The sequence below is a fragment of the Bemisia tabaci genome, chromosome 7 (assembly GCF_918797505.1).
Source record: "Bemisia tabaci chromosome 7, PGI_BMITA_v3".
Classification (NCBI taxonomy): domain Eukaryota; kingdom Metazoa; phylum Arthropoda; class Insecta; order Hemiptera; family Aleyrodidae; genus Bemisia; species Bemisia tabaci.
The window spans coordinates 34,523,274-34,547,845 of record NC_092799.1 but is presented as its reverse complement, the minus strand read 5'-3'; the positions used below and the strand labels follow the sequence as shown (position 1 = coordinate 34,547,845).

General features: G+C 39.4%; 1 protein-coding gene across 1 annotated transcript in view; it reads right to left on the bottom strand.

The window, feature by feature from the left end:
• LOC109031426 (uncharacterized) overlaps positions 1 to 24,264 on the bottom strand; it is a 34,573-nt gene extending 10,309 nt beyond the window's left edge. The window contains 4 exon segments of the mRNA XM_072302811.1: positions 1,594 to 1,664; positions 2,278 to 2,338; positions 2,593 to 2,734; positions 24,053 to 24,264. Of these exon segments, the coding sequence (XP_072158912.1) occupies positions 1,594 to 1,664; positions 2,278 to 2,338; positions 2,593 to 2,701 (241 nt within the window). The 5' untranslated portion in view covers positions 2,702 to 2,734; positions 24,053 to 24,264.
• Positions 24,265 to 24,572: the final 308 nt, after the last annotated feature.

Below are 24,572 nucleotides of genomic sequence, written 5' to 3'. Positions count from 1 at the left end.
TCCTCAATGCATGAAATTGTGTTCAGCTTCACAAATTTACATCGCACAGTGGTCAAAAATGAGGGAATTAGTGGACAAATTAAGATCCTCTGTGAAACTTTTTAAAAATGAAGTGAAACTGTTGGTCCCCAGTAGAGTTTAGATCCCGGAAAAATTCTTTAAATTATTTTTTGGACTGTTTAAATCATTTTTTAATTTTTTCTCTCCATTTTTCCTTCTTTTTTTTAAATTTCTGAAAGTTTGCATATTTTATTGAGATAATGCTACAAAGTCTATTCTATAACAACGTTCTATAGACAATACGGTCTGACATGCAGTAATAATTAAGAAAATTAAATACATGAATTTTTCCGGGATCTAAACTCTACAGGGGACCAACAGTTTCACTTCATTTTTAAAAAGTTTCACAGAGGATCTTAATTTGTCCACTAATTCCCTCATTTTTGACCACTGTGCGATGTAAATTTGTGAAGCTGAACACAATTTCATGCATTGAGGACCGATAAGAACATTGTTAGCCATGAAAACTGCAGCAGACCGACAATTTTATTTCCATTTTTAAAAATTTGACAAAGAATCCTGATTTGTCGACGATTTCTCCCCACTTTGGACCACTGTGCGATCAAACTTTTTGAAACTGAACACAGTTAAATGCTTGGGGGCCCAATAAGAACATTTACAGCCGAAACCCATCAAAATGTAACTTTTTCGTCCATTTTTCCCGTCTTTTTGCTGTAGAAATGCTGTCCAGAATGATGGCGATTTGGCAACTTTGCCCCCTCATTTCTCAAAAACCATGCGTATACTCAAGCTAAAATTTTAACCAGAGTTTTAGGGTATCATAAGGTATCGTTTGGGCCCGGTTTCAGAAAAATCCCTTCTGGCCCAAATTGTGCCATTCTTGGCGTCGCTCTTTCAAGTTTTGTTCTGTCAAGTGGATTACCCTGCACACAAAAAACTAAGAAATTGATGTTAAAAACTTTGGTTTTCCTACCTTGAATCCTATTTTAAACATCCCCCTTATCTCAGTCACCTCTGCTGCCATTCTTAACAATTCTTTGAACTTAAATTTGATAATTTCGTCAGTTTGTTTTTTCTGTTTCTCAGAATTTATACCAGTAATTGCACATTTTATCAATGAAAACTCCTCCACAAAAACTCCACATGCTAATTTACGAACGAGGTGCAATGGATGGGGAAGAGGTAGATCCTCAAAATATCTTCGGAGTCTTGCTATACAAAAATTACCTCTTTGCACCCTCTCCTCCCCAAAATAAACATTTCTCCTGTGTCTAATAAAAAATACAAGTATAATGAAGTAAAGAAGAAATCAGAAACTTATTTTTTTAAAAAAACCTTATCATTACAGAAAGTAGGAACATCACTTCTGCCAATTTCTAAATTCAGTGTAAAATCACTAAAAAAATTTAGCTTTTAATTTGAGATTCGGAAAGCAAAGCTAAAATGACTGATAAATAATTTGCTTTTTGTTCCTCAAAAAATTAAAAAATTTAACTTTCACACCGATTTTAAATAATTAAAAAAAAAATTGTGGTCCAAAAGCATCAGTTGATGAATTCATTTTTGACTCACCTTTAGCGCTTAGTCCAGTTATATTGTACTGCCCTGGGCCAGGCCCAATGCTATCATTTTTTCCACTGTGCCTGGAAAAAGAAGAAAAATTGTGGTTATTGATCATCACGAGAGCTGAATTATGTCAATTTTTGGCAAAACCAGGGTGAATGAGCTCTAGTTAATCAAAGATGAAAAAAATACCTGAAATCAAAATTTCATGAGTTTTTCCGCACATTCATTGTTTCATAGGGTTCTATGGAAAGGAGAATAGTTCTTAAGATTAAGGACGATTGTGCAAAATCACTTAAGTTCTTTTATATTTCAATATAAGCAAAAGATGGATTCATGGATGCTATCAGAAGATTCCTGTAAACCAATCTAATAGAGCCTTTTTCGTGAAAGCACTGGAGGAAAATTATAACATTAACTGTTAGTGCAGAAGGATAAAATCATATCATATTTTCTTAATATGATAAGTTCGAGACTGAATTCATTTGCGACCTGAGTTCAAAAGGTTTAAAACAGATTAATTTGTATGGTTTTGTTTGATTTATTCTCGTAATTGAGTAAAATTTTCTACAAATTATTTTAAGGAGTGAAGGCTGAAGGGCCGCCATAAAGTTACGATTAGTTTCAGCAAAAAGTTTCAGCATCGACAGGTCACCTACATTGAAATATTTTGGAATATGACTTGCGACTGACCTGCTTCCAAAACTAAAAGCTGGAGCTCGTCCTTTCTTTGAATCAGGGGTTGTTCCAGAACCTGCAGAACAAAAAAATATGTAGAATCATTTTTTTCAAAAAATAGTTCTTGAAATAGAGCAAGATGGGAAATGAGGCATTTGCGGTAGGCCGTAACATTTTTGCTGCATCAGTTCTTTCAAATTTTTTTTGTTTGTTACAGCAGATCTCTTGCTTTATTTTTCCCCCTCCAATCTTTACCTAATGATTCTTCAACTGTTCTCTTTGCTGATTTCATTATTAAAAATCATTACCTCTACATGAAATATTACTCACCGACTAAACTAGGCAAAGTGACACATGCTGGACCAGGACCGGTGAACTCAGCAGCGATGGGACCTCTTCTCTTGGTTGGTGTCCAGGTCCTCTGTTGAAACCCACCCATTGTATCTTGTAAAATCGCCCAGGTTACTTATTCCTGCTAACACAAAGAAACATAAAGAATGAGCATGAAGTTGAGACATAGACAGTCATACAGTAACACCCCTTGTACCTATAAATTAAAACGACAAATAAAAGAACAAGAAAATAAGCATTAAGTAATTGAGTACAAATTCTAAGTTTCAAAAGTTCCACTAGTAAAAATGTATGAAACTATTAAAAAAAAACTGGGTTTAGATACCCTACTATTAGAATAATTTTTTATTAAAGTAGTGAAAGAAAAATCTTCCAACTTTATACTCAATATGAGTAAAAAAAATCTTAAATTCAGTACAAAAATCCATAATGTGTTTTTATAAATTATCAGATGGATCATTAAGAGATTGCAGTGTCTATATCCTTTTCGGTCCATTTTATTACTTTTTTGGATAGGCATGTAGCTTTTCTTTCTTTCTTTTTTTTTCGGGTCGATTGTACGTCTTGCCCTACGAGGGAAGATTTTCGTCTTTGTGAATTAAATTCTTAAAAAGGCTTACTCCGCACGATTTGAGCTCACAACAATTTTACTGCATTTTGCAATTTGGAGCTATAAATTCCGGCTCATCTGAAAGAACACTTATGTGCATACGGAAAATAATGGCACATACGCCGTTTTTAAACCGGGCCAGAACTTATAGCTCCTAATCGCAAAATGTAGTCCAATTGATGATTGCAAGAAAAATTTAAGAGACGCAACAGCAAGTGCAAGTCTCAGAGTATGGTCTAGGTATTTTCTATAGGAGATTCCTATCAGTGAAGAACAAATTGGAGTCTACTATACGGTTGCAACTTCGGAGAAGTTGGGCCAGAGTGTATAAACTGGATCTCGCCCTCAACGCGGCAACAAGCACCTGACAGAGCTGACGCCTCAAAAGCCTTCAAATACTTAGATATGCAAATTGCAACACACACGCCGGCATCGTGGTCGAGATCGCGATCGAATTCGAAACATGGATCGAAAAACAGGATATTGCAGTTGTTTTGGCGACAAGTGAGCCATTCTGCCGTGCCAATGAAAAACGCCGTATGCGCCTTCAGACGTTGCCAAGTCTCCTCCGATAAAAACCGGAAAATTTACTGGAAAATTCTGAGAGTTATTTTCCAAAATTTTCAGACAATTTTGTACGCAATTTAACCCTGGTAAAAATTGGCAGTAGAATCTGTGTTCCAAAATACCATAGACCTACAGCCGGCTGTAAGATTTCCAATAGCTTCTATAGCCGGCTACACAATTTCTTATAGCCTTGTATAGTCGATGGCGACTAAGCAACAGCCAGACGATAAAGTGTATGCTAAACGTTACTAATTACGGATGCTAGGACTTAGTGAGTTTTTGGAATACTGCTCTCTTTTTGGGCCGTAGTATCTTGATTTAGTTTGCGAGGAAAGTTCCGTACTTTTGATGGATGCCTGTCATTACTAATATATTAGAGCGCCTTTAGTTTCGTATGATGCTGTGCACTACCTCTGGTGTGAAATAGTTGCTTCTAGCGCCGCGCAGGCGGGCAGCCAGCGCAAAACGCGCATTGGCGCCTACAAACCTAACAGGGATACTTCACGCGTTGCGCAATGCGTGAAGTATCCCTGTTAGGTTTGTAGGCGCCAGTGCGTCGCCGCTCCACGTTGTGTTAGGCTCTAATATTTAATCTGGCGGAGTCAGCGTTATTCAACTCATGATTTTGAAATGTTTGCACATCCTGTGTGGATTATTCTCATTTTAATTGATGAAAAAAAATATGTATTAAAGGAAAATATAATGTGTGTTTCGTAAATATTAAGGTGGTTCCGTATCAAACTTAATGATTTCCAAAGCACTCGAATTTCTACACAATTTCTTATAGCCTTTTATAATCGATGACGAAAAAGCAACAGCCAGGCGATAAAGTGTAAAGCCCGGCGATAGGAACTATAGCCCGGCTGCATAATTTTTTATCGCTTCCTATAGCCCGGCCGTATGATTTTCTCCGCATTCTACAGCCAGCTATATGATTTTCTGTAGCCTTCTTTAGCCGGCTATAAGAATTCCTATGGTATTTTGAAACGCAGCTCTTATCGCCAATTTTTACCAGGGAATCTAAATTATCTGAAACTTCCAAGAAAAAATATACATGAGTGTTGTCAAAAATACATGTTTTATCATGGAAAATTTGGCAACTCTCGAATGTTCATACGGCGTTCTTCCTTTTAGCACGGCAGCATTGGCGTAGATGGTGAAATGCATTTTGAAGTTACAGAATGTTTGTGCCTATAGAAGAATTGTAGCATATATTTGTCACACAGATTTCACTTAATTTCCACCAATAGCATGCTGTAACTTCCCTCGGGAAAAAAGAAAGGAAACGAAAGATTATTTGGAAAAGCTCGCGAAAATTTTGAAACGCAGTAATGGATACACCGCACTTCCCCACGCCGTTTCATTAAACGCGCGCTGAATACTTGTTTCAACGTGTTAATCTTTAAGAAGGGCATTTTTTTCGCCTTTTGAATAATGCGTAAACTTCTCATTTACATCGCAAATTCATCAGAGAAAAACTATACAAAAACCTAAAAATTACTGAGTAAAGTTGTGCAGTATTCTCTCACGTGGACATAAATTCAAATATGTTTTTGAACCGTCTCAAAATAGTCTGTGTGCAATCATTTTCTGATGTTTTAAAATTTTTGGTTTCTCAGAGAAAGAAAAAAAGGCTCGAAAAAAAGGTGAGAAAGGCTCGATTTTTTCTTTTGAGTAGAAATCTCATCGAGTATATCCTTCCTTACAAATTAAAACTACGAGAAATACATGAAATTCATGAAAGAAAATACATGAGAAACGACCACTTATAATTTCTCGCTTTGTACCTAGGCACGTCTATTATGTTTCGTTTTTGTTTCGCGATGCCTCTGAGATCGGAGAGGGGAGGGAAGAGAGAAAAGGTACGGGGGTGGGTAAAAAAGAAATCTAATGGCATCCAGACGTACGAAATTCTGCCAAGTCGCGTGGATGCAATCGAATGTTAAATGGGGCATTGACAGAGCCGATGATCGCTGCTGCCACCTTGCAAGAATAACGTTTCTTTTTTATCTGAAGTGAACAGTTCAATGAAAGCGTCGCATCTGACTTTGGACCCATAGTTTCACCCTGATATGAATCTGCGACTCTAAAATGTTTCACCCTGAATACCACCTCGCAATTTAAGACCAGCTGAAAGCGAGGGCCACTTATATGCAAGTCCCAACAAAAATACATCATAGTAAGTACTGAAATTTCAAAAAAAATTGAGTTGATTTCTCACGTTCTAACTGATTTTTTTTTTTAATTAATGATTTGAACAAGTTTGATCTTCACAGATTTAACGCCGATTCCATATACCAACTCTGCTTAAAGTTAATCGCATGTCAAAGCAATACTTTCCACGCTGTTTTCAAAGATGTCCAAGCTTTTAGGATAGATTTTATGGCCAGGAGGAAACTTCCGTTTTCGGTGGGACATTTTGGAACTTAGAGTCTAACCTCTAAGTAAAGTGTTTTAAAATTTTGACCAGACGATACACTCATAACAAGAGATGAGATAGAATCGGCCCATGTGGCAGAATTTTTAAAAATAGGAATTCGATAGTGATAAATAACAATTAAGTATCTACTTAGCTGTTAAAAATTCAAAAATTGGGTGCCTATAAATTGCTTATTTATCACTATAAATCTTGAAATTCTGCTGCATGGGGTTTTAAAAAATGAATTTCATTTCGCTTCAAGAGAATACCCAAATTTCTTCGTTAAATTAATAAAAAATCATAAAATTTCATAAGTATGAATTTAAAGAAATTTTACAACTGGAACCAGGAAGAATCCTTGAAGTTTTCCCAAGGATCATGACACTTATGATAAGACGCGACAACGGGGGCCTTAAAAAACGAATGTCCTTTCGCTCCGAGAGAATTCCCAAATTTCTATGTTGAATCAAGAAAAAGTCATAAGATTTCATCAGTATGAATTTCAAGAAATCTTACATCTGGGACCAGGAAGAATCCTTGAAGTTTTCCCAAGAATCATGACACTCATAATGAGACGCGACAACGGTGGCCGGCAGTGATAAGGTTAGGAAATGCAAGTTCGCATGGCGGCAACGAAGGAATGTATCGACCCGCGGCGCGCGACCCGTACCAGGAACCAAATTTTTCCCGATTCTTCCCAACTTCCCGCCACTGATCCAATTAGCCGGGAAGAAGATCCCATCTTCGGAGGAGGGGGAAGGGCTGAAAAATAGCGAGCAGTCGGCACGCGGTCTCGGTTTTCCGAAAAAAAAGAACGGTCACGCGAAATTGGAGCCATGTACGGTCGCTAATGTCTTCCGGGATGTTAGCAGTCTCTCCGGAAAGGTGAAGTCGTCTGGAAGTTGAGGGAAGTTTGAGAAATGGGCGCCGCATTCGTGGTTATCGAGCCGATAAATGAACGTATTTATGCTAAAAGGGACCAGTGGCGTGGCGTGCTCTGCGATATATCGATTGATCTGCCATTTAAACCTATGGGAAAGTATCGATAAACAGGAATAATCGATTTTTTAACACAGCTTCAATTGGAGAGATATCGATAGATCGAAAAGCACGCCACGCCACTGAAAAGGACTATGTACAAATAAATTAAATCTTAAGGAGCTATGAAGCACGCGAATCCTTGGGAGGAAGTTCCTTAGGACTTAATTCGTTTTTACTTAATTCCTCTTGGCATGAATGCGAAGGAGGGTTGGCGGCGCGTGTATGGGACGGGTGACACGATACCCCCCCCCCCCTTCCCCTTTAAGCTTCCTAATTTTCGATTTTCTTCTTCTTCTCTTTTATTGGTGATATTTTACTTACTATGAATACAGCCGAAAATAGGCGCTATTAGTGGCGACGTCATCATAGGGATTCTCCATTATATCGAATTGGATCCAAACAATAACATTGGCATAACCTCTTTCAATGCTACCAATGCGAAAAAATCGATATATATCGCTTTTCTGTGACGTGGCACTAATAGCGTCTATTACGTCCTAAAGATACCTAATCACCTAAAACCACTCTTCGGAACCTCCAAATCCTCTACTGGGAACTCCGCTAAAATGGCTGGTTTTATTCAGTCAGTTTCCCATAACTTGTTTGAGGTCACATTCCTAGATCTTCTACGCTCCGTGAATTTGAAAAGTTCCAATATTTGTTAGCCAAAATTGACGGCAAATCATTAAATTTGGTCCAACTTCTGGAATTTACTTCTAAGAATTATCTAGTTGTTGGGGACTTTTTAGGGGACTATTATAATAAAATGAGAGATGTTTAAAATTTTTGCGAGTTACGAACCCCAGATTTCTCTCGGCGGGGGGCTAACCCGCCTTCATCCCCATATCTCGTTTTTTTCAAATTTCGCCCTTCCCCCAAGTTTCAGCTCATGCCCGGACCCAAGATCCAAGAGATTTCTAAAGATTCAGTCAATCAGTCTACAGAAAAGGTTTTGGTCTACATAAAACAAGGCTGACAGCGTACATCATCATGATCATCATGTGTAAAATGATAGTAATTCTGTTTTTGATCGGGGACTTAAAAATCGCTACTAAGGTCGAAAACAGCGTGCCTCCGTCGCAACGTTTTAGAATTCTCGACTTTAGGTTTAATCCCTGTGAAAGGAGATATACCAAAAAATTTCTTGAGATATTCTGTGAGTATTTTTGAGAGATTCAAGAAAATTTACAGAGAATTAATATAAACATAAAGACTGGCTTTAGCTACTTGCCGCCCATAGGCCGCCTGTATTTTGTCACCTCCTTCTCATTCGTTTTTAAAAAATCGATACAAACCATCAAGTAAACGTGACGGAGGAGGAGGGGTGCATAAGACGCGTTTACTCGTGTTGGGCACATTTCTTATGAAAGCCCTGTCAACACTAGCAAAAGTGTACCTATCTCTGTAAACCTATCTCTGTGTGAACAAGGCCTTTCATTTATAAGAAATGAACGACAAATTTATGGAAGAATGAACATGGTTTAATACTTAAGTTTAATTTCCGCAACCGTGCCGACCACACTGTGTTTGGCGCATTGCGTGAAGTATCCCTACAGTCTTGTAGGCGCTATGCGTTTCTCGCCGACCGCTGCTGACCGAGTTACCGCACTGTTTTTGACGCAATGCGTGAAGTATTCAAGCAGTCTTGTAGGCGCTATGCGTTTCTCGCCGACCGCTGCTGACCGAACTGTTTTTGACGCAATGCGTGAAGTATTCAAGCAGTCTTGTAGGCGCTATGCGTTTCACGCCGACCACTGCTGACCGCACTACGCTTGATGCAATGCGTGAAGTATTCATGCAGTCTTGTAGGCGCTAATATGTGTTCCATGCTGACCGGCGCGCCGAGGGCCCCTCCTTTTCATCTCAAGTCCCCGTCATCATTACTCTCAGCGCCGCGCCGCTCCAGGCCAAATTGCGTGTTTGGTTCCTCTCTCGACTAGACTAATGAAAGGTGCTGTCTCTTGTATCACCAAAAAACGAACAAATTGCAAATTTCTATACTTTAGCTCTCAGGAAATGGGAGATTTTGTCGACTTTCATTCGTTTGTAATTTTTTTTCTGAATCCGATTTTTTTTTTATACCTACATTTGAAAAAATTGCAAAATTTACCGCCTTGGGCCGCGGCCCATGTGACCACCGCCTAAATCCGGCCCTGTAAACATATAAATAAGGCCGGAGGTACGCTGTTTTCATCTTCAACCATCGAAATCCTTAAGACCACTAATGACTTCATTTTGCAATTAGGAACTACAATTTCTGGCTCTTCCGTTAAAACACTTACCTATGTTTCTAAACTGAGCCAGAAATTGTAGTTCCAAATTGCAAAATGTAGTCCAAATCATCCCTTAGAATGAAGCGGACCCAACACTACCTTACCAACCGACAAAATGGTTACACGTTACACCGAAGTTTAGTACGTGAGTAGCAGTGGCTTCTGTGGCTTATATACTGCCGTGCTGAGGAAAAACGCAGTATAAACATTCGAGAGTTGCCAAATTTCCTTCAATAAAATGTTTATTTTTGCGGAAATTTATGAATAATTTTCAGGAACTTCAGGTAAAATTTATAGCGAACAAAACTATCTGAACAATTGGAAGGAAAATATTCATAAGTTTACAAGGAAATTCGCGTTTTATCAAAGGAAATTTGGCAACGCCTGAAGGTTCATACAGTGTTCTTCCTTAGCACGGCAGTATGTAGACAGGGCTTTCTTTTTTGATATCATTCATGGCGGGGTGAATAAATGCTTGATATGTAAGCCTCTTCATTTCATTGTTAAGGTCAAATCTGCCTCGCATAAAATCGATTTGTAATATATTACAAATTCAATAACTTATTGTGCTCCCAGCACTAGCTCACTCAGACATGTAGTATGTACAACCGGGTCATAGTACTGACTAGAAGCCTCGCGAAGCTTCTACTGGCACCTTCCGTTCCAAAACCGGACGCCTCTTTCCAAAAATCTATCGAACGCAATTTCATAAAGATAAAACTACGACAAGATTGTGGATAATCGCTCATATGCTGATGATCCTAGCGATTTTATCATCAAAAAATCGCAACTTAATTTCAAAATATGGCGATTTTTCCGTTGAAAAATGCTACTTGACGCCATGAGAGACAGATTCAGTGGCAGCTTGTCAGAACACACGCCTCAGGGCACGGGGAGGATCGAATGCCTACGCTTGGATTAAAAGATAATACCTAGATCGGAACAACACATTAAAAAAACAATACGCACGTGGGTTGACGAGATCAGTGATTAAATCCAGGAATAAAAGCTCAAAGTCAGGGACGTCGCACGGTGGATCGAGTTAATTCAGGAGGTCGGACATGAAATTATCGACAACAACTGCGAATTTTTATGTTTATTTCGTCTTATTTTAAAGTTCAAGGGGTGCTCCTGGAAGAAAATTTCACGAAAAAATCAATGGAACCACTTTTGGAACCTCAAAATTTGGCATAAATGGAGTTATGAGCGTTTAAAGTTTCCAAATTGACTCTATCCACTGTGCGCCGTGAGCGCTCAGATCGTCGCTACTCTGCCGTAAGGGCGTATTTCTATTTCCACATGAGCCCAGGAAAGCATTGGGTTATACGGGACACAGGGCTCAAGTGGATTACATTTTGCAATAAGGAATCACTATTTCCGGCTCATTTTAGAAACAGCATATATGCCATTGATTTTCATATGCAGATACGTGCTTTTACGGAAGAGCTAGAGATAGTGGTTCCTTATTGCAAAATGTAATCCAAGTGAAAATTGAGATAAGCCCTTACGTCACAGGAACGATGAGATGAAGTCGGCTTTCTCGTTCCGGGACCAAGGTGAAGTTAGAGAAAAAACTTAGGAACTTTAGTCGGTGGATGATAGAAATGCCTGCAAAAGACCCAATTTTTCAGCTGGGAACGTAAAATGAAGTTGATATAAAACGCTTCGATCGACATAGATATTTATTTAGGCGGGAAATGAGAGAAAAAAAGTGGAAAAGATGCTGATTTTTTGAAACATTTTTTGACTCAACGCATGTTTTTGACTCTTCAGCGGAATGAGGAAATTTCCGTGGGATGAGAAAATTTGAACTACATTTTGCAATGGAAGATACTATTTCTGGCTCATTTTAAAAACAACACAACGTCATTCCCCTTCACGAATGACCGTAACTACATTTCATTGCTGCTAAATGTCTCCTGGCAAATTGCATTATCCCCGGGGCAATCTTGATCATTTCTATTTGAAAATTCCCCTGCTTTGCTTCTGATCTCGTGCAAAAATCAGACGCATATAAGAAGAAAAATTGCCCGGGTAAGTACATTCTCGTAAACAATCGAATTGCTTGAGTCAATTTTACAACCTTGAATGGAGCTTCACTCCTCCGTCGGGGAAACGACGATATGTTCCATAAAATCCCTTTTGTAGATACGTGCTTTTATGGATGTTCAAATATACTAATTTCTCAATGCAAAAAAGCGGGCTTATTGTTGAAGTTTATAGACAAAGCTTTAGACAAAGAAGACAAAAGGGATATGGAGGGATCCTATTGGTGGAAGCGAATGGTCGCAATGGACAAAGTAGGTAGATAATAGACTAACGGCAACCCTCAAGGAACCCTATAATTAGTCCATCATTTTCTCCCTGAGTCTATAGAAACCAACCAGTTCAACAAATAAAATCGCTCCATACTCCCCATGTCCTCTTTGTCAACGCTTTGTCTATCAATTTCAATAATCAGCGGGCTGATTATTGAAATTGATAGACAAAGAGAACACGGGGAGTATGGAGCGATCCTATATTGGTTGAAGTGGTTGGTTCCTACAGACTTGGGGAGAAAATGATGGACTAATTATAGGGTTTCTTGTGGGTTGCCGTTAGTCTATTATCTACCTCCTCTGTCCATTGCGACCATTCGCTTCCACCAATAGGATCCCTTCATATCCCTTTTGTCTTCTTTGTCTATAGCTTTGTCTATCAATTTCAACAGTCAGCTCGCTTAGTCCATTTTGAGACGGAGATGGCGACGAATTGAATGAGTTTCTGCACCCCCGTTGACGCCCAGGTTAAAATTGTTCCATTTTAGGCAGGGCAAGTCTCTATCGAGTCGAAGAGAAGACCGCTATTCGATGCCTTCGCCTCCTTTTTCCGCGTCCTGTTCGTATGCAAACGAGGGTATTTTTACCTGTTCGCGAGTGTTTTCGCGTTTTCGAGCGAGTTTCGGCTCGGCGCGCGGCGCGGCGTCGCGATGACGGTCGGACGCGCGGGCGCGACGCGACGCCGGAATGGGCGCGGGGGATTGGGCGAGCACCATAAATGGCCGGCCGAGGTGGACAGGACTCCGCTCGAGCTATATCGGCTTCGGCATGATCTACCGACTCTGATCTCTCATCGCAGTTGCTAGACCGTGCTCGAAAAATATCAAAGCCTTTGGGTTCATCCGGATAGGTGAGGATAGTGCTCGGCACACTGGAAAAAAAAAACACATTGGATCTAGAGTCCAGACTCTTGAAAACATTGACAAGAAAAAGGATTCTTGATTCAATCAGATTTAAGCTCTAAATCAAAAGGAAATCCGCTCAAATTAAGAGGCTTGGTCTTGATTTAAGGCTTAAATCTGATTGAATCAAGAGTAATTTTTCTTGTCGATGTTTTTAAGAGTCTGGACTGAAGATCCAATGTGTTTTTTTTTTCCCAGAGCAGAAGGAAGTCAAATGTTTTGGGAAACAAGGTATCTGTTGGTTAGCAGGGTGTCTACCAGTTATAAAAAAACCAAAATTGGGGACTTTCAGGGACTTTTAGGGGTGTTTTATCAAGAACACCGGGGACTTTTTTTCCCCGAAATTGTAAGAGAAAGAAAGCTAGTTAGAGCTTTAAAATGCGTATTTTACACGACTAATTTTAAGTCATGTTAAACCGATGAAAACATACGCAAAACCAAGCAACTTTTCAGTTTTTTTTTATTCTTGGTTCTACCGCACCGCCGCAGCTGGCGGTAAAATTTGAAAATGCCGGTGTTTAGGACGATTTTTATCATTTTTTGGGGACCTGAACAAGAAAATTGGGGACTTTCGGTGATATCGGGGACTCCCTTCCAAAATTGGGGATAATCGGGGACATAGGGGACTTTTGGGGACCGGTAGACACCCTCCTGGTTAGGTTGGTTTAGTCGAACCCAGTTGAACAAAAACGCAGCAGGTCGCATTTTGGGGGAAAAGTGAGTCGGGAACGGTTTTGCATTCGACTGGTGTGGTCGCAAGGTTTCTCATAGTTCAAAGTCTAAAAAAAACTTTCAACGTGAACGTACACGTCAAACTTTTCTCACAAAGGAATAGAGCTTCAAACCTTTATTTCTTGGTTTGAATTTGACGCGACTTAGTGCTCGTGATGTAAACTCGCGCCTGTTGGCAATGCTTTCTAAGAGAGACAATGCACATCAATCAATTTTTGCCTGCTTTCGTTTCATGCATTGGGTTTGACACACAAGCAATCACGAAAGGAAGCAATCGCACTTGTTCCCTTCCGTGATTTAATTTGACTCTTACTAGAGAAAAAAAACATCACATTATGAAACGAAAAAAAAGACGATTCTTTTACGACTTACGTCAATTGCCGGAGAAAAGTCTGCCTACCGCTTTTAACGAACGTGCCCTTCCTTTCTCAATGAGGCCAATTCCTTGAAACTAATCCCTGCTCAAAACATTAGGCTACATTAGAATTGAATTGTGTAGACTCGTAATGAGCGCGTAAATATTAATCAGCATTCAAACGCTGTAACCGGATTTAATATTTCCCTCTATAAGCGCCTACAATTTTTCAAGTAGGCAATTAGCACAGCTGCAGAGCACGAATAGTTGCTCTAATGAATGAATAAATGAATAAAAGAATTATTTTGTTGCGCTCTACGAGAGAGGGAACTTCAGTGACTGATATAGGTTCAAAATGATATATTGTTATCTTTCCAGTAAAGATAGCTCTTCGAATGAAACAAAAAAGGGAACAAGAGCACTCAAAAATAAGAATGCAGGCTAAAAGATTTTTAGGTTCGAAGTCTCAGTATGTGAAACTACACTTTCGTGAGAAAAGCTTTGTTTTCTTCCTACGTTTAGAACTCTACGCTATCAGTCCATATCTAATTAAGCTTCCTGTCAGCATTTGAAGAGTCAGAGTTAAAAAATTAAATACACGATTTTTGACTCGCTTGAACAGAAGTCACTTTCTTTGAAAGAGAAGAAGAAAGAAAAAGATCCAAGAGTGAACTAGAGCCCGTTGTTAAATATTTCAGACAAGCATTCTACCCGTTTCTCTTTCGATGAAAAATCAAAGAATATGTATGCTCGAAAGTTTTTCTGAGTTTTCTTAGAACCGAAAGAGAAACTTTGAGAAAATTTGAAAGATATGCATGTGTTACGTTAATTTTTACTTTTGGACGACGAAGAGTGATAAAATTCTAACGTGGCAACCACGCTACAAGGTCTTACAGTGAGATATGAAAAAGACACATTTGGGTAAAAATGTATCTCGTACACCTAACATTACTTTTCCGTCACAGATGACTCACCAACCGAGACAAGTTAAAGCAAATCGAAGAGATCGTTAACCAGTCCAGACAGCATCAAAATATTTAGGCAATGAGAGGAGGCTGCATGCGTGGGCGATTATGCAACATGAAGCTCTAATTATTGTATGCAACAATTCAATTGACTTTGAAATATTTGAAATTTAGATCATTGTAAGATTAGACTTTTACATCAATTACGTAACTGAGAATAAGCTGAATATTAACCAAGATTTCAACGTTTTCTCTGCGAGCTAAATGTCGCACTTCGGACTGAAAAATAGCTACCGGCAAGTTAAAGTTGCTTGAATTTTTATTCATCTAGTATTAGTGCAAGAGCCCATGCACAATCGATTTGTCATTATTATATTACCTATCATTACAAGGAGACGAACAGAAAAAGTGTAAGACAATAAATCTTACAAAACTGTTTCCGTTTCCGTAGCTTTCAAAATGACGGGGCTGCATCATTCTGAAAGCTGAGGGGCCTTCGACCTGATGTTTGCTATTATTTATCTTGTTTTTCACTATTAACCGAAAAAGAAGCAAAAATAGGATGTCAAATTGAAGGAAAAATTGCAGACTAGAAATATCATCCCTCTTTAAAACTCCTGCTCTCTAAATATATAATTTTTTATACAGATGGATGATAAGCGCCGTTGAGAGGCGTGAATAGTTGATTCATGAAACGACAAAAGAAGGTACAGTTCGATGAGGCAAATTTTATGAGACACTACAGAATTTCTTTGAAATATCATTGTGTGATATTCCCCCGATGAAACGCCTACAATTTTGGATGTAGGCAACAAGCACGGTGGCGGAGCGCAAAAAGTTGCTTCAATGAGGAGCCTCTCTTAAGATAATAAGTGATCAGATACTGATTACCGACCTGGTCCCTTTTTAGCAAACAGTTGAGCAATGCATCTGACAAATTGAGCCATAATAGATTATTAGTGATTGATCCGATCTCAGCGAATTCGGCTCACTAATTTGGCATCTTACTCAAGCAGCTTGATACGAGTTTTAGTACCTTTTGTTCTGAACTACGCTGTAACATTTTTCATAATGTCGCCGCCTTTTGTTCGCATGAACGTAGACAGAGCCGAAATCCAACTCCAAATTTGGGACTGCGCAACGAACTCATCAAACTCGAAAGCTGAATTAACGACTTTGGCTCTTTGGAATAGGTTTGCGGTTAGCCGTCGATATCACCAAAAAAAAAGAAAAAGAACGCGGTATGAATAGTTGCGTGTAAGCGCATAGCTCGGGAATTTGAAATTCAATTTTTATCCTCGATGAGATCGGAATGTTTCGTAGACGCCGGCTGACATTTCGTCGCTCCTCTGACGTAAGGGCGTATCTTAATTTCCACTTGAGTCCGTATACATCTATGCTTTTTAAAGACTCATACGGAAATCGAGATACGCCCTTACGTCAGAGGAGCGACGATTTGAGGTACTCTTCGCATCCTGCACCTTTTGATTAAATGGATTACATTTTGCAAAAAGGAACCACTATCTCTGGCTCTCTTATAAAAGCACGTATCTGCATAGGGAAACCAAGGGCATGTATGTTGTTTCTAAAATAGCCCAGAAATAGTGGTTCCTTACTGCAAAATGTCCTGAATGTACCTTAATCAAAAGGTCTCAAGTGCTCTACGAAAGATAAAGTATAAACTTTCAAGACAGTCCAACCTTTCATAATAGTTTTTAGTCTGACTCCGGAAAATCATATCGAATGATTAGCCAATCGATCTCCGGAAAATACAGGGGATCCTGAGATCCTGGGTTATTGAGTAAATGAGGTAGGATTTCGAGTCAGTAATCTATTTCGATAGTCTGGCAAATATGTTTAGACTTCACAGACGTTATAAATATTCCCGTATTCACTTCAATTTTAGATATTTCATCAGAAATTTCCTTTAATTCTCATTTTTCATTCGCAACAGCGGATTCTTGAAACTTTTTCTCAAGCTTCCACATAATTCTGGAGAGAATATATTTTTACACCCCTGCTCAGTAATGGAGATTTTTTTTACGATGCAGAGGGAGATATGCTAGATATTTTCATTGGAAACTAAGCTATGGCTTATTTGCAGACAAGAATTGGCAGTAATGGCAGGCTACTTTTTACGAGGAAAAAATCATCCCTGTACTGCAACTGTAGGTCACGAGAAACACGCTCGCCCTACTGATATTTTCGGATTAAGTCACTTTATCAAATTTTTGTCATGCTATCCTCATACGCTATATTACCCTAACCCTGTTTCCATAATGGGTAGGGACTCAAAAACTCCGAACTTTAAATTCTACGCCAAGAAACTAGTGAGATTCTTTGCTGTTTTGGGAACTCCCTGTGATATTTACAAGATACCTACCTACATCCCACTTGAGGAAACTAAGAAGTAGAGTCCCTATATACGGAGAATATGGCCACACGGAATCGACCTTTGATTGGCTCAGCCATCTTGGGCTTTATGAGGCCCATACAGACGGTATGAAACTACCAAACCACGTATCTCGATTCGCGACGTTGTAGACTTCCTGTCATACTTAATTTTTCAAATGGAAAACTATTCAACGTCATTACTTGAAAACCTCCGTGTTTTTTTCTTTTCTGTGCGAAGAAAACTCAGGGAAAATTTCAAGAAATGACAATGATTTGTTCTCCTTCAAAAATTAAAATGGGAGCTGAGATTTTTAAAACCGCAAACGAGTTACGTGGTCTGTTAGTTTCACCGTCGATATGGGACAAAAAAATGGCAAACTTTGCATGAAAATGGAGATTTTGCATGTGTGAGGGATTTGCAATTTGACCATTGATTCTTATGTAAAAGTTCGCGAGAAACACGATGGTGCCACTGGTTTTCACTGAAATCATCTCCCAAGCTCAAAAAAATCTCTCAAAGTGAGGCCAAAATGGAGGGATACCTACCTACATCCCATAACATTCCTGCAGGGTTTTGCCACTTTATTTGGAGACTCAAAGACTGAAAACACGACATCACTGCCAATGTATTTGCTCCCTACCTTTGCATGGAAAGTTTGTTTTGATGTAGAGGTGGACTCTCAGGGTAGGGTGGGATATCCCCTCCATTTTGGCCTCACTTTGAGAGCTTTTTTTGAGCTTGGGAGATGATTTCAGTGAAAACCAGTGGCACCATCGTGTTTCTTGCGAACTTTTACATAAGAATCAATGGTCAAATCGCAAATCCCTCACACATGCAACATCTCCATTCTTCAAATCAGCAAGCAATTGGATTTGATTTGATTTAATCACCGTGAACCATACTAAATCACACGATTATGTGTACTTACTCAGTTTTGGGACGAATTAGGTGCATTTCACTCGAAAAATAAATCAACTTAAAACTTTACTACGGCACGGTTGGTGACAGGTGCAAGCAGGTGATAAACGTTAAAGGTTGGCAACAACCCCTTCTCGTGCAACTCTCATGTGGAGTCACCATAATTTTTTTTTTTCTTTTATCCCGAGGGTTTCCATGAGACTCAGCCTCTATACTCCCTCTATACAGGTACTCTACGTAAAAGGAGAGACCCACTCTTGGTTGGCACAAATATTTGCCGATCGTCTCGGCTGTAGGACACAGAACGCACGCCGCATGGCCGATCTACCTTGAAGTCATCTCGTGCGATCAAATTAAAAGTGAGGCGAGGAAGAGACACTTCTTTGCAAATGATGCCGTTTTACAAAGAATTGTTCAGAATCAAAGTCAAAAAAGGGGTTCGCATCCTTTCATCTTTATTTCACCGTTTAGGGAAAAAAAAGACTGAGAAAAAAACACTGCATACTGTAGAAAAAAAGTTTCATAGATCAAGATCAGGCCAGGCTCTTAAAAAAATTGACAAGAAAAAATTCTCTTAATTCAATCGGATTTTTGCTTGAATCAAAGGAAGTCCGCTTAAATTAAGAGGCTTGCCTCTCGATTCAAGAAAAATCCGATTGAATCGAGGGTATTTTTTAATATCAAAGTATTAAAAGTCTAATGTCTGGAGAGTCTAATGTCTCAATGTCTAATGTCCATGAGACATTTTCCGCAGTATAGAATGTGCATCTGGGCATAGTGGATCCGTTTATGCCAAACATTTAAAGTGAAACCAGTAATTTAGAAATTTTTGTTTGAAACTTCGATGTTCGTTTACTTTCGACGCGGCTTCACCTTTAAACTCGATCCGTTTATCCTTCAACCGAGTAAAATAAAACAAGAAATCTGCAATGTTGCAAAGCAAGAGCCATGATTTGGTTATTTAGAATCGGTATTTTGTTTTTAGAGAGGTTGACAGCAGACGACAAATACATTTTTTGCTGATTAGCGAGGCAGGATACCTGGACCTGGATGTTGGCCTCTGCCACCGGAAACGGAAGGCCACTGGCGCGGTGATCTTGGCCCAACCCACGCAGGCTTTACGACGATCTCCTATATCGTGCGTCCATTTTCGCGTTTCTCACCGTAACTTACAAATTATGGTCTTTGTTCCTCGTGTCCTTGCTAACTTGGCGCAGCGCCGCCCTTAAGAGGGTCACCGAGCTTTGTGAATCATTGGCAATTCGCGATTTATAATAAGGAATCGGGAAAACACCGAAAAGTGGACATAAAAAATGGACCCATGACCATAAAAGTAGGTACTTAGAGACCCTTTAAAATTTCAAATGAGATCCTACCATCCATGATGATCGTTGAAATTCATAGACAAAGCTATAGACAAGGCGTATGAAGCGATCCTATTGGTTGAAATGGGTGGTTCTAATAGACTATGGGGGTAAATGATGAACTAACTATCAGGTCTCTCGTGGGTTGCCGTTCGTTGGTCTATTCCTTACGTCCTTTATCCATTGCAGCCACCCGCTTCCACCAATAGGATCCCTCCATATCCTTTTTGTAATTTTTGTCTATAGCTTTATTTACCAATTTTAATAAATAGTCCCCTGCGCGGCACTATTAAAATTCCAGCAGACCCTGGTTCTTCGCGCTCAGATTATCCGCAATTGTCAGCGGAGTTTTTATTTGTTTATTTATTTTTATTGAACGACTTGAAAGAAACTCTGTCAATTAAAGGACATCGAGCGTCTTAAAGGAAATGTGGTCGGTTTTCAGGAAGTCGAACGACTTAAAAGAGATACGGTCAGTAACCAGGGTAACTCATGACTAATAAGATAATCAAAGAGTCTCTGGTTTGCTGCTGAAAACATCCCGCTCGCCAAAAAATAAAGTATTTTTTATTTCACTGACCAACAACGCTCTTCAAAATATGAAAAAAAAGTATGTCAAACAATTTAACTATGACCCTTGTGGCCCACCAAACTTTTGATTCGGGTGACTGCACTTTCTTGTTACAGAAGCATAACGTCTGCTCTGGAAACCCAAAATTTAGGTCATCATACTGAGACTGACCAAAAACGTCAATTTTCTACCAGAACTTTATTTACTTGAACCGAGGTTTGTCTTCTACGACGGGAAACTTTGGTCCTCTGAACCGAAAAATTTGATCGAGTCATCTGAATTAAAGTTCAGTTGCGTTGATCGACAATGTTCCTTCATTGGAACATTTGGATTGGACATTTCACAAATTCCAAATGCCGTAGGTTAATTTCTGAATCCTTCAAAGTAAGTTGTCTAAAGACGACACGCTCAGAAATTAACACATCAAATGGCCAGTCATGACTCATGACCAATGAGGCGACGGCAAATTGTTTAAATCATCATTTAATGATCAATCATGCTTGACCGAGAAGGTAGCAAAACACCTTCGGAGCATATGTTAGGCGAAGATTTGCCACTGCGCGATAAACAGACTGATAAATTGCGAATCATCAGCAAACCCACGCAAAAATCAGTCGATCGGAATTACGTCATGAATTCGGCGGCTTTCCACCAAAAGCCGCAAAATCAACTATGAAATCCTCCGCACGCACTAACGAGCGGTTATTCGCAATCTCCATCTGACGCTTAAGTTTTTGATCCAATCTAAATAAGTCGAACCAAATTTACACGCGATAAACATGCTCTATAAATATTTAGTGACAAGGTGGAGAAATGGTGCTAGGTCCATACCATTTCGCGGGGAAAACAACGGCGAGAAGTCCCAAAACTTATAATTAGAGTCAAAAATAAATTTTTTCGACCCACCCCCCCCCCCCTTGATTTTTTTAAAAAAAAATTCCCCCGCGAAATGGTGTGGACCCAGCACCATTTCTCCACCTAGTTAGTACATACAGTATTCGGGCCACTTCTACGTGTTTTTTCTCAAAAATACTTAGTGTATATATACTTTCTAAAACGTTCACATCAGTCAGCATTTTGAAAACATCCAAAAACAGCAACAAATGAGAAATGAGCGTTTGTAGTTTACATCATGAACAGTAAATTCAAACTTCCTGCTCGTGAAAAAACTAAAATTATCGTAGTTCAAATTAAGCATTCGAATGAACCTATCCGTTTTGTAAATTGAGCTTGATTTTACACACATTTCGCAACGCGACGGACTGTTACCGGCGAAGTTGCGTTAATAGCGCCTGGATGCAACTATTCGTGTCTATTGGATGTGAGTGTTGCATGCAAAAAATTGAAGGCGTTTTGCTTTTTTTCCCGCATGGCGCCATGCGCGACGCAACGGGACGTGCTGTTACCCAATGGCGAGGCGTGAATGATCGATTATCGATATTTCCCCTTTTGAAACCATCGTAAAGAATCGATTACTAAGGTGTTCGTTGCGAACACCCTATTTATCGATCCTTTTCCATGGGTTTAAATGGCAGATCAATCGGCATATCGCAAAGCGCACCACGCCACTGGTTCACATCTACCATAGCGCGGACCTGAAGAGTGCGTATGATTTGAGACCGATGAGTTCCCTACCCCCTTCAAATGAAAATCCGGTGAAGAGCAACTAATAAGAAAATTAAAACTGAGTTTTTTCTACCCTTTTAGACCTTACTTCCTCTTCTAGACATAAATCTTTCATAATTTATTACGAGAAAACTGAAGAGGAAATAGGAAGTAAGTGACTCAATTATTTCCAACATCACTGTCTCCTAGAATGAATGTCAAAATGTGTTTGAGATCCGAGTCATAGCTATAGGTAATATCTAACTAAACTTCACCGGCTTTCGAACATTTCTTAATCGATAGAGAGAAATATATCTCTTGATAAGTCGACACATGCGCGTATCTTTCCTCTCGTTGCGACATTGCAGATCTTCACTCAGGTTTTATTTTTTTTATTTTTTTATAAAAAGAAACGAGCTTTCTTGAAAATGTCTGAATTTTCACCACACAGCTCAAAAGTATTCACAGTGGAGTTCAAAAATGTTCGGATTAGCTCTCTATGGAGAAAATAAAGGAATCAAAGATTTTGAAACATTGCAATACAGATACGCATTCTTCAACGTTAGCCACCGATACAAACTTAAAATCCCTCTAAAGTATTGGCATAAGAAGGACGGGAGGAGGTGGGGGCCGTTGCCCCCTTCCCTTCCTCACAATTGGACGTATTTCTATCAAACGGAACTATGTGCATTAAGCCATGAGCTCTGAGACCCATAAGAATACGTGCATAACAGGGCTCACGTCATAATGTACATAGTTCCGTCTGATAGAAATACGTCCAATTCACAGTATGTATTATGATTGCATGCTAGCCTCTAAAGCTAACCAATTGATTGACCGAACATGATTCCGAAGAGGTTAAATACCTTCGCACACGCGAGCCTTAGCGAACTAGCAAATAAAAGCCGTGTGAGGCATTGATGCTCAGAGTTTCACTGTCCTCGTCTTTCTTTACCATTAACAGTATTTGAGTTTCTTATATTAAGACCTATTGCAGAAAAATGAAACGACGATAACAACTCGAAAGTGATTTACTCTTTACCATTAACAGTATTTGAGTTTCTTATATTAAGACCTATTGCAGAAAAATGAAACGACGATAACAACTCGAAAGTGATTTACTCGCATGCCGAAGCGCAATTCTTCGGGAGACTCCAGAAAGAGAGAACGGAAAGGGGGAACTAAAAGGGGGAAATAAATTCGGCACTACGACTGAGGGAAGTGCCCACTGACACAATGAATTTGTAGTTACTTGATACACACTGCATGCTATGTACTAATGAAGTAGATTTTAGACAGTTGTCAGGTGCTCAGCGAGCAGGGTTTTAAGCAGTTTGGAAAATAGAAAAGTCCGATAATTCGTGGCGTGGAATAGGATAGTATTAGTAGCTTGTCGACTTGGAAACTTCAGTTAGTGCCATTTGAATGAGAGCAAACAAGTGTTGAGTGCCGATTTTTACAATTTTAATCTTGAGAAATGAAAATTCCGTCCATATTTCGTGGTTTCCTTCTCAGAAGAACATAAATAAATTAAAAAGTTGCCAAATTTTCCCTGAAAATTGCATTTTTACCAAAAGAATCTTGGGCATTTATGACAGAAAATTTAGCAGACTTTATTTTTGATCTCATACAAAAATCAGAGAATTTTTAGACAACAATTGCGCAGGTGAATTCATGTAAAAAATTGAATTGTTTGAGTCAATTCTACAACCTTGGAATGAAGTTACGTCTCTTCGTCCGGGAAAACGACGATTTTAGCAAATGTCAGTGTATTTAAAAGAAAAAATCAAGACAGTTTTGTTCGAAAGTCACGGAAAATTAGAGAAAAATTTGGGAATGTCTAAGAATTCAAAAATGTTGAAGTCAGGGCAAAACAAGAAAAGTCAGAGAAAATCAGGTGATTGGAAAATGAAGAAATTGTGGAAACCTTGAACGAGATTTTAGTGCGATTTTACCCGAAAAAAGTCTCAGTCGACTATACCTTTTGCGAGTGAGGAAACCAATTACTTTAAATCGTTTCATCACCGAAGCCTTCACTTAATTAAAGCTCTATTTTTTCAAATAAAAGCACACATATGACTTGTCATTTCTCAAAAGGAAACGAATGCCGCACAGTGGATCGAGTCAATTAGAAACGTCGGGCATGAAATTTTTGACTAAAACTGCAAATTTTGATGTTCTTTTCGTCACATTTTAAATTTCAAGGGATGCCTTAAGAGGAAAATTTTACGAAAAAACTAATGAAACCACTTTCAGAACCTCAAAGTTTTATAGAAACGGAGTTATAAGCGTTTAAAGTTTCTAAATTTTGTCCGACCTCACCTACTGACTCGATCCACTGTGTGCCGGTTCGCTGGAATCGAGCCTGATCACGACCGCAAAATACACAAAATCTAGGACTTACGTTACGGTGTGGCGTGAGTTAATCCTTAATCGAGCAAGCACTAAACTGCACTGATCCGAGTCGGACGAATTCGCGCGAAGCCCGCGACGGGCTCGACCAATAGCAGCGCGCCGCGGTCGTGACGTCACTCGCGCAGCGCGCGAGTGGGAAGAGCGATTCAAAACCTCCTGCTCACAAGAATAATATGCCATTTAAGGCGCGCTCGTCTGCGCATGAGAAAGCCCCCCTGGAGGTTGATTGACTCCGTAGAGCGAAAATCTCACTTCTCACACCTCGCGAATTTTGTGACGTCACCCTCACATTCGGACCAATCGAGTGGTGGCTCGTTCTCGGATTGGTCGAGCGTGATGTCATGCTCTTCGGTACTCGTTATGCAATTTGTTGCAGTTCCATTGGATAAATATAAAATCCGCTTCCGACAAGCGTGGGGAGCTAACGGGTGGGGGCGGTTGATTTTCCCGTTTTCCGATTGGTCGAGCGTGATGTCAGTCACGTCGCTGCTGTTATGCAATTTTTTGTA